Source organism: Lutjanus erythropterus, chromosome 23, assembly GCF_056507025.1.
Source record: "Lutjanus erythropterus isolate fLutEry1 chromosome 23, fLutEry1.hap2, whole genome shotgun sequence".
Classification (NCBI taxonomy): domain Eukaryota; kingdom Metazoa; phylum Chordata; class Actinopteri; order Lutjaniformes; family Lutjanidae; genus Lutjanus; species Lutjanus erythropterus.
Genome location: NC_139339.1, coordinates 27,163,349 through 27,174,932, shown reverse-complemented (window position 1 = coordinate 27,174,932; position 11,584 = coordinate 27,163,349). Strand labels below are relative to the sequence as shown.

The 11,584-nt window shown below is 40.3% G+C and overlaps 1 protein-coding gene across 1 annotated transcript; it reads left to right on the top strand.

Annotated features, from left to right (window-relative positions):
• Positions 1-1,672: 1,672 nt before the first annotated feature.
• Positions 1,673-9,088, top strand: znf16l (zinc finger protein 16 like). Its single transcript, XM_084712980.1, has 3 exons — positions 1,673-3,029; positions 6,297-6,506; positions 7,663-9,088. Exons 1-3 carry the CDS (start codon positions 2,285-2,287, stop codon positions 8,367-8,369), a joined length of 1,662 nt encoding a protein of 553 aa, XP_084569106.1. The 5' UTR covers positions 1,673-2,284; the 3' UTR covers positions 8,370-9,088.
• Positions 9,089-11,584: the final 2,496 nt, after the last annotated feature.

The window sequence follows — 11,584 nt, the reverse complement described above, 5'->3', positions numbered from 1 at the left end:
CAGAATTCTATAACCATTAGAAGTTAGTCCAAACTTTATTATCTCTCATGACAAATACCAGATTAAGAGATAAATGCATTTATTCTGTCAGTTTATCTTTTTAAAAAATGAAATAACACCAAAATGGAATTTTTGTAAAAATGTATTTATATATTTATCAATATGCATGCCAATGTGTAAATGTAATAATTGCATGTATACATAGCAGTGCTTTTTGTAGGATAACTATCAGTGATCCAACTCAAATTTTAGATTAATCTAGAATTACTCAGAGTGAGAAACAGTTAAATGTATTTTCTAAGATTATAAACTTGTTATTTTAACTTTAATAACAACAAATTTCATACCTAGAACCATCACAAAAAATAATCATATCCTATGGGAAAAGTCTGGAAACAAGGACAAAGTAAAACAAAAAAAAAGCTGGAAACAGCGCCGTTTGTAATAAGTAACAATACTTACTTACTGAAAATAAATTCATTTTGAGTTATAGATGCTGAGTCAAAAAGTGTTACAGCTGTCCCTGGTCTCCCCTACTTTATTAAATTGCATCTAATTAATTAAATATTTGTATTTCAATGTCTGGAAATTTGAAATTGAGACCACCAAGATGTGTCTTCAACTGTGTGAAAAGTAACAACATAACAGTTGTGATTTCCATGTGTTTAATGTGGCCAAAATAGGTAAAAATGAGCACATTTTCTTTGCCTTTTGTGTAATTTATATAAAAAACACACCTAAAAAAAATCTATCAGTTGAAGTGTACACTATATTGCTGTCAGAAGCATAATCTGGATTCTGATCATTTGAATAATCTACAATAAAAATAAAATAAAATTGGCCTAATAAAAAAAAAAATCTTAAAAGAACAGTAATAGATTGTTAAATTAAAAAGTAATTTGTGAACTAGAGTTCAAATATATATACATATATATATATTTATATTTGTGGAAATGCCCTAAAATAAAAAAATATTGGATGTCCATCCTAGCCCAAATTAATAAAGTATTTGGGATACATATAAACCCATATAATCTTGTGCTGGGATTAGACTCTACCTTGGATGATAAGTACAGGTACATTCTAAAGGTCATTTTCTATGCTGCACGTCTTACAAAATTACAAAAATGGCTAGATGAATTACCACCTGATATTCCAGCATGGTATGAAAACATTTTGTGTATGTTACCATTGGAGAGATTATCACATGTGATATGAGGTACTCTAGAAGAGTTTGTAAGGGACTGAACAACATACCTGAAAGAGGAATGGTAAAATGTAATAAATATGCGGGCAACAAATATAATATAAGTATATATACTTATGACAACTGATATTGCTTACCTGTATTTTTCTTTCTTTCTTTCTTTTATGATTGTGCTCATGTCTGATGGTTCTTAATGTATTTTTGTTTTAACTGTGAGTCTATGTTTCATTTTTTTTTTCAGTATGGAAACAATAAAAATATTGCGAGCACAAAAAAATTAACTATGAAGCCCTTTGTAAAAACAAAAAAAAATTAATTTATATCATGATAATTTCAATGAATCCCCCTTTCACAGGGACCCCTATTTGAGATCCGTTGAAATAAACAATTTATTAACCATTAATGACTCCATTAGTTATGGTTTAAACCTTTTATGAATGCTGTCTTAACTAGTACTATAATTCTGGTCTGACTGTCACGGGTGGTTTCCTACTCTGTAGAGGGCGCTACTTATGAAAATTGATCTAAACTCTGCCGAATTCAGCCATTACTGCAACTATTGTGTGTGTCTGTCAAGTACATTACTATCAAAAAGAATACTTCCGTTTACGGCCTTCAAAATAAAAATCAAATTAACGAACCTACCACAATGACAGTAGTTTAACATGATGTGCCTTTATTTTGAAGATCGATTCCTGTTACATCCGGCATTACTCATGCTAACCGACAAAGCTAACGCCAGTTCTTTGATTGTGCTAGAAGGGAACCTCAGACCCGCGAAAGATCTCGCGAGAGTGATGATTTAACTTAAACCGCGATCTTTCCATAACCATAACCAAACGTTTTCTGTCCGTAAACCTAATCATCTACCGCTATGATATTATAAAAAAAAAGTTAGTCTGTACAACGTGCAATAAAGAAGCACCGGGTCCAAAACTCGCGAGAGTTTCACAAATTTTGGGTTCCCTTCAACACACGACCATCTTTCAGCACCATCCAAACATTAGCTTGCTGAGTGGCTGTTAGCTAGCCAAGCTGTTCAGAAAACAGAGTTCGTCGCCGGGCTAACGCTAACCAATGAGTCGTAAAAGAAACCCGGGTTTCGGGGACACGGGTCTGTCTCCTGAACTCCACGGAGCCTTCATGGAGCCTCCCGGGGCAGCCGGCCGAGTCGACGGAGATTTCTTGGAGCTGGAGCCCGACGAGGAGCTGCTGTGTTCGGTGAGCGACATCACTGAGCACCTGGGCAGGAACATCACGGTGGTGCTGGAGACAGCTCTGTCCGAGATCCGCAAGATGGTCAGCATCCGGATCAGGGTCCTCAAGATGGAGCTGCAAGAGAAGAGCGAGGAGATCGAGGTGTTAAAGGCCAAACTGGAGACGGTCCAGAGGGATGGCAGGGAGCCTTACCCCGGCGGTCCTACGGGGGAGCCGTCTGACGCCGGCCTGAAGAAAGCTGACTTCAGCTCGGTCAAACAGAACAGTGTGGACCCCCGGAGGACCAAACCCGTCCTGCCCGGGGTGAAGAAGGAGAATATAGACGCTATCTGCGACTATCTGATGAAGGACAAGAACTCAAGGGGCTGTGGTGACCTGGACGGAGACCAGAGCAGCCAAGCCAGCGGCGACAGGGAGGCTCGGCCGGAGCCCGACACGCACTCCCTCAACCTGTGGCCGGACAGCGGGATGACTGGCTCCGGGCCCGGACACGGAGACTCTGAGTCCACCACAGATGACATCTTCAGCATGCTACCCTCCGGCAGCAAACGCATATACGACTACGAGTGGATCGCACCGATGGAGTACTCTGCAGAGCTGAAAGGTAAAACACACACAGTCAATGATCAGGTGTGTGTGAGGTGTTACTGCACACCTGAGGACACATGTGAGGACAGGGACTGTATATAACCTGATCTGTGGAGGACTATTGTAGCCAGCAAAATGCATGAAAAGTTAGGAAGAAAATTAATATAGTTAAAAAAAAAAAAGGTATGAGGTGTGCCAGAATTGTGACTTTCTCTTCATAATTAAGAAATTCTTAGCAGGAGGAGGGATGGCTTTTCGGTCTGGCTTGTAAATAATATCTCAATATTTCTAGAGTATTTTGTGATATGATGTCAGAATCCTACAGATACAGGATTTTTCAGGTTGATACTGATATTTTGGAGAAAGAAAAAATTCTGATAACTGTATATCAGGCAGTATTATTGATTAGGGCTACAACTAACGATTATTTTCATAGTCGATTAATCTGTCGATCATTTTCTCAACTAATTGATTAGTTGTTTAGTCTATAAAATGTAATATAATGGTGAAAAATCATGATCATTGTTTCAAAAACTCAAACTGATCTCCTCAAATGTTGCGACCAGTCAAAAATGACAACTCAAAGAGAAATTCAAAGCCTTTTCTTTCTTGATTAGAGTGAATAATAACAAAACTTCTGAGCTGCCACGTCATGAAAAATCACTTAATAAGCTATTAATAAAGGTATCTGTCTTTTCATCTAGTTACAGCCACATTACTGTCAAAGTAAAGGCTGACTTAAAAAACATTTTACATGAAAATACAGAAACTTTTCAGAAAGTCAGGTACCAGCAGCATTGTATTGTTTTTTTATTCAACGGTTATTTGCGCATATAACTTTGAAAACAGTCAAAATCACCACCTTGGCTGTTAAGTTTAGTGTTAAAGGGATAGTCTGGCTATTTTGAAGTATGTTTGTATGAGGCACTTATCCATAGTCAGTGTATTATCTACAGTAAATGGCAGTTGACGGACCCCCAGTTTGGTGAAGCAGCAGGAGTACCAGTGTAGGAAGCTGAGCAGTGTACTGCTGTGGACAGGGTCAGCAGCAAAATGTATTTTAGACATCTTAAAAAAAACAACCTTTTTCACTGTTTTAACTGCTGTCATACTTTTCTGATTGGAAACTGAAGCTGCCATCTATTCTGTCCCCAAAATGATCAGACTCCTTTGTCAAAAACAAAAGTTTTAACTCACACAACACAGGAGTTGTTGGTCTACCACTGCCTCGATCTATTAGTTAGTTTGTGGGACTTAAATGTTTTAAAGGAGCAGTAAGATTCACTGAAGTCACACAGTAACACAAACTAACTGATCAAACCAGCGGTGCTTCAGCAACTCCCGTGTTCTGTGAGGTAAAATTACGTTTTTTGTTAAAAGAATCTGCCTGCTCTGTGACTGTTTTATACTGAATGATCTCTTTAATGCTCATTGTCCAAGGTGGAACATAAGGCAGCAACAACCATGATTTCTGTAAAACAAGCTTTTTTTTCTTTATTTATTTTTTTACCACTTTGCCATGTCATCAGACATGAGGAACCAACGTTACATAAGTTAATGTTTCATCCACAACTCAAAAATATTCAGTTTACTGTCAGAGAGGAGTGAAGAAACCAGAAAATATTCACATTTAAGAAGCTGAAATCAGAGAATTTTGACTTTTTCAAAAAAATTACTTAATAGTTGTTGTTTAATTTATTAATCGATTAATAAATTAATAATTAATTCAAGTCATTACTGCAGCTCTATTCATGATAGATATATAGAGAGACTAGTGTTGTCACAATACTGAAATTTCTAATTTCAGTATTCAATATCGTTTTCGAGACCACCAGGGAAAAAATGACTCAGACTGAGGGCATAAAATTTTAGGTTTTTGTTTACAGAAAGATGTACTGAGGTTGTAACACGACAACAGATACAGCAACTGAGACGAGTGAGAGATGAGGAGAAGACAGCACCGTGGGCGAGTGATAGGAAACAGGACAAAGGTGACACTGCAGCACTGTGTGTAAACACAGTGTCGGAGAGAGAAGAGAGACAGTTCAGCTGCAATGATTAATCAATTATGAATTGATTATTAAATTAATCACAGACTATTTTTATAATCAGTGAATCGATTTGAGTCATTTTTAAGGAAAAAATGTTCAAATTCTCTGATTTCAGCTTCTTAAATGTGAATATTTTCTGGTTTCTTCACTCCTCTCTGACAATAAACTGAATATCTTTAAGTTGTGGACAAAACAAGACATTTGAGGACATCATCTTTACACTGATCAACATTTTTCAATTGACATTTAACAGACCTAGTAATCGATTAATGAAGAAAATAATCGTTACAGGAAAGGGTCCAAACATGTGGAGCACACAGACGTGCGTTACATCTGTTACGTTACTTTCATCTCTTGTTACACAGTTTTTCATCTTGTTATGTTGTTCTTTTCCTCTTCTCCACACATGAAAAATATCATCAATTTTTCAGCTGACAAGATTGTGACAGGGTTGATTAGTTGACTAATGAAGAAAATAATCGATAGATTAATCAACATGAAACTCATTACTTGCAGCCCTAGTATCAAGGCTGTGGAAAATGAATATTGAAGCATTTAAAAGATTCTCAATATATTAATATTTTAGACAACAAGAGTGACTAGACCTGTATAATATACAGAGTATACATAAATACACATTTTTAGTGATGATCCCTCAAATGTGGTTATCAAACACCTAAGAAAAAAGATATGTCATGGGAGCAGGATATTTTACAGTTAAACTTTATTTTCCAAAATGACATGAGGTCACTGAAGCAGGAGACTTTCACTAGTATGTTGAATAAAACACAAATAGAACTACGTATCAGACAACATATGTATTCGTACAATATACCTGTGATAGACCTGTATCTGCCAATAATATTGACTGACCTACAATAATATACTCTACACTCTCAAATAGTGTAAACATGATGATCTATAAAGTGTGATACATTGCTGTAACTTAAACCACCAAACAAAAAGGGCTGCCTGGACAACTCTGGCCCGCAGTCACATGAATTAAGGGTACGCAGATGTCCACACAGAGCCTATGTCTACTCCCTCTGATGATGAAATTTGCATCATTCAACACAGGTATAATACTTTAAAAAAGGCTGTTAAACCAGCAAAGGACAACATTGTTAATCTTTCTTCAGTTTTTTTTTCTAGTTGCCTCTGTAAAATGTCAAAAAGGAAAGACAACCTGATAGAACTGGAAAAACATGAGAAGTACTGCTTTTTTCCCCCAGTCATGAAGGAGCCTGAGTGTGAGAACACCCCGACCGGCGAGACCGAGGATGACGATGAGGACGAGTCGTCGAGGAGGGAGGGGGTTGGACTGGAACAGGCCCAGGCCCCGCTCTCACACATTCAGCCCGCTGAGTTCTCCATGGAGCCCCAGAGCTCTCCAGGGGAGGGAGGGAGTCCTCTGGAGGGCAACACAGACAGGCCCGCGGCAGGTGGGTAAGAATGGTGAGAAGAGAAAGGAATGATGGTCAGAATTACTAAAACAGTTTAGGCATTATATTAATGGTAGATAATTTGCATACTTATGTAATTTAAAGATGCACTGATTGATCAGCTGGTAACCTAAATTGGCTGGTTTTCAGCTTGATCAGTGTCAGATAAATGCAATCCTGTGCCGGTCACTTCCACATGCATGCGCAACACAATGTGCTCTGTGGTGTTCACACAGACAACATCACTGCTGCAGCGCTGCAACTGCCAGCCCTGTCTTTCTACACTGAGCTGCAGAAGAGTTGTGCAGAGAAGAAAAGAGTTGTAGCCAGAAACCAGGCAGTGATTTTTGTTTACCTTTGTGCAGAGAGAGAGGGAGAGCGCACCAGAAAAATACTGCCTTTCACATTATTTTTTTTCATGTCTGTGACACATTCTACAGATGCAGACATTGAAACCGTATTAGAAAGTTCCATGTGGCTGGAGTGATGTCGATATGAGTGTCAAAAGATCATTTTCACTGTAATGCACAAAAAAAATCAGCGAGATGCAGACTCTCCAGATGAAGCAGCTGCGCTGAAACACGCTGCCAACACCAGGATAAAGACACGAGAGGAAGAAGAGAAGGAGAAACAGAGGAGAGGACATGAGTAAAGGGGGCAAGAAAATATGAGAGGAGACAGAAAGAGAGAAGGGGGTAGAGGTGTTCTATCATGAATGTACAGTTTCATTTTCCGTTAAAAAAAAGTTGCAAACATGTTTGTGTATGCTGTCAATAGTTTTACAAAGAAAGAAAACTGGAAAAAATTGCGATCGGTGCATCTTTATTGCTGTATAATAGTTGAAGGTGAACTATTCTTTTCACTTTGGCTGGTAAGAGAATGCAGTGATAATAAGAAATAATTTCTCCCACAGTATATTTATAGGCATCATTATTTGCTGTTGTTTCATATGCTGTATATGGAATTATATATGAAGGTGAGTGAGCTGACAGTATGGACAGACAGTGGTGGACTAGAGAGGGCTTTCATAATGTGTGACATTGGCCCAAACCTCACTGTGTGTTTTTGTCAAAGCACAAAACATTCCAGTATGTCATAGTTAAATATGTAACCGACTGCTACTAGCTGTTGAAATAACATCTGTTTGTGGTTTCAGGCCAGCAGTTCCCCAGCCACACCTACATCTGCTCTCTGTGTGGAACCTTCTGCCCTGACTCTGTGTTCCTAGAGGAACATGTCAAACTGATACACTCAGACTCTGCTGACGCCCAGGCTCTGCAGGCCCTGCAGTCCACCTGCTCAACCGCACCCAGCATAGGAGACAGCAGTAGTGACTCCAGGAGGGGTGGTGGGCCACAGAATGAAGGCGGTGCAGGAGTAGGGTCTGGTGCCGGCATTGGTCGGGGAGTGGGGGCTGTGAAAAAGGAGATAAAAATCGAGGGCGGGTACGAGTGCGGGGACTGCGGCCGACATTTTAACTACCTTGGTAACCTGCGACAGCACCAGCGCATCCACACCGGAGAGAAGCCCTTCATGTGTCCAGAGTGTGGGGAAAGGTTCCGCCATGCGGCCCGCTTAAAAAGCCACAGGCTGGTGCACAGCGGGGCCCAGAGCCCCTTCCCCTGCCCTCAGTGCGGGAAAGGTTTCTCAGTGCTCTCTGGACTCAAGAGACACCAACGGGTTCACACCGGCGAGAGCCCGTACGCCTGCCCACAGTGTGGCCGGCGTTTTAAGGAGCTTGGGAACCTGTACACCCACCAGAGGATCCACAGCGGGGCCACGCCCTACTGCTGCCAGCAGTGTGGACGCAGCTTCCGCCATCTGGGAACCTACAAGAGCCACCGCTGCACCCCGGCACAGTAACCAGCCCCGCTGCTACACTTTCTGTACCAAGAAATGTAAAGTGTATGTCAGAGACAGGAAGAGCAGCTGACTCTGAGGACACTGTGGAGGCTCTTTTCCACCAAATTAGCTCTGGTTCATGAACCGGTTCTGTTCAAGATTCTTGGAACCTTGGTGCTATTGAGAGAACAAGCCCGCACTTCCACCAGTTTTTAGGGGAACCATTATAATCAAGGATCATCATCAATGGGGGAGTTGCAGCAACAACCCGTAGAATACGAAACGCCCACTTTGGTTCCCAAGGAAAATCTGCTATTTCAGGGTTTCCCCCAGAAAAGTTGTTGAGCCCAGTGGCAAGTCTTTTTTGACGGGAGCCTGGTGCCAGTGTGGGCCGGTGGCAGCATTGAGTAAGGGTTCTGTAGTTTGTGTGATAGCATAATCATGGCCAGAATCACCTAAATGAAAATTTAAATCAGCCATAACACAGATTTCATAGGGCCCTACAGGGTCAGTGTTCGGAGCAGACTGGAGATTTAAAAAAAATTTAAAAACACATACCCTGAAAATAAAATTCCCCAATGCTTAAGCCCAGTGGGGGATCAGCTTAGGCCCAGTGGGCCACCACACTTGCAGTACACTGGGGGGAAACCCTGTATTTTTTGGTTCCAGCTGAGAAGCAACTTATGGGTTTCAAGCTGGTTAAAATGCTCTGAAAGGTTCAAAATTACATGCCTGAACTGCAGTGGTGGAAAAGACCTATGGAGGAGGTGCTGGTCATGTTGAGAACAGGGCTGGTTTCCTGCGATGCTGCCCAAGGTTCAATGTTCTGTCACATTCATGTCATTTCATCTCTGCATCAGGCATCAAGAAAAGCTGTATCATTGAGCTTGACCTCAGACACAGCACTTTGACAGAACAATGTCAACTCGAAGTCTACACCAGATAGCAGCAAGCTTGCTCAGCTGTCATGGAACTGTTTTTCTGAGGACTTTTTGGACTCAGTAAAGTGTCCGATACAGTTCACAATCACAGAAGAAAGACACCTCAAAAAGTCTGGGTTTTGCCAAGGATCACTACAAAAATAAACCAAATCAGGAAATCAAAATTAGCCTGAACTCCACCAAGACCTGGGCAACTCCTGGAGAAAGTCAGACTGGGAAACACACAATCCACCTGTTTATTTTGCTTTCTGCTTACCACGAGCTTGCTACAATCACATGGACTTGGAAACATGATCCGATGCCATGGTAAGCAGGTGTTTCTCTTCTCGAAAAAAACAAAATTTGGCACACAGGATGCTGCTGGGAAGTACCAGGGTCCTGTTTCTGGGCTAATACATTACCCGGTATTGGGTTGGTGCAAAGACTCGTACTCACTGATAATTGATCCTACATTTTCGACAGTACTGGAGGCATATCCGGATACTGATATCAGTATTGGAACGACCCTACTTCAAAGCTGAGCCTGGAAGTTTATTCTTGACTTTGCAAAGTTTGGAAACTACAGAGACATGTACAGTTCCATGACAACAGAGCAAACTCTTCTGCTGATGGAGACTGTTAAGGTGTGGTTGAAAGTTTTGGAACAAGCTAGTCAGACCTTGAGGTTACAATGTTTTGCCAAAAAGCTTATCAGAGGCCATCAGGCACCACATGGAGCATGTCAGAGGTGATCGTGTGTTTAGACCAAGTCAGAGTCATCATGAGGAGACTGATCCAGGCCTCAAGCCCTGGAAGGCAGCAGTGCAGAGGCTCATAAAAGGAATATACCAGTGTTTTACCATGTCATTTACTTACTTTAAAGGATAATTCCTGTTTATTACAACTTTGTTTTTCCGATCAGTTCTCCTTGTTATAATTAAACTGAACCCAAGTCCAACTGGGCAAGAAACACAAGCAGTGAGACGATCAGACAGGTTCTAAATTGTTCTAAACCCCTGATCAATCAAAGTTATTTGGAAGAGACAACAAGGTGAACAAGTTAGTCTGTTGTAAACAGCCATCACAGTTTACAGACTGATGTCCTGCTGTACTGTGGTTGTGCATACAGTTCTGTGTGCAGTGAGGGATTATTAGTAACATTGCCGGTCACTCAATTTGAATTTGACCCCCAAATATAGCTGTTTAGATCAGAGTTTACATTAGTCCTTTTTTTTTACAGTCTGTACCTGTAATGTCAGGTTCATTTCTTTGCCTTTCTTCATGCAGATACACAGAGGACGTGATCATGCCAAAATTAAATTCCCCAATGCTCCTTTCAGTACTGTGGACGGCCAAAAAATGCCATTCCTGTATTGTTTAGAAAAATGCTATTTTTCTGTGACATAGTTTACACAGTCTTACGTATTTTCAGGTATATAAAATAGGCAAAATGCTTTGTGGGAAATATGTTCATCTGCAGGGCAACTACACATGATGCCATCAGAAAGCTAGCATATGCCGGCTAACGTAAACTTTGGTTTAGATACTCTGGATGAACCATTTGCCCTTTTACCAAAGTTGTAATAAACTGCAATTGTCCTTTAACCATTTCCTGAAGCACACTGCAGCATGTTTCATTATATGATGGAAATCAGCTTTAACAGACCTGAATCTGGTTTGAGATAGGTAATCTACAGAGGCAAGTGAGAATCATGATTCATTTGCTAAGTTTGAAATAAATTGTTTGTTGCTGTAATACTCATTTCAGCCACAAGGGGCTGAAGTGCACCATCAGGACTGAAAGTATTCATGTTTTCCTCCAGGTGAGTTTTAGTTTCTCCATACTCCCCAAACACAAGGTACGTACTGTAGAGTGTGTTAACAAATTATATAAAATTTTTGAGTAAGAATTAGGATCACACTTTAATTGCAACAGTCATCCAACTCTATGTCAATAATTTAAATATGGTAATTTAAATTGCCAGAATAAAAATGTATCAGAAGTTCTTATCCTGCTGTGTATCGATATCATTAGAGGTACAGCTGTCTGTTCTCTTCGCACAGTGGTTCCCAAACTTTTTCTGGTATTCTGCCCTTATAGAAACCGACAAAAATTTGAGTCCCCTCACCCCAAGAGTTTTGATCAACCATTAACAATAATTGGGGATGGAACTGATTAAAAAAAAAGATTCAACAGTTGAATAGAAAACAGAAATGAAAAAGAAAACACAAATGCTGTCAGTCAACTACACTCATTCTAGATTCCAATGTTCCAGTATCAAACTTTGTGTATTGGCTGAGCACCTATATGTGTAG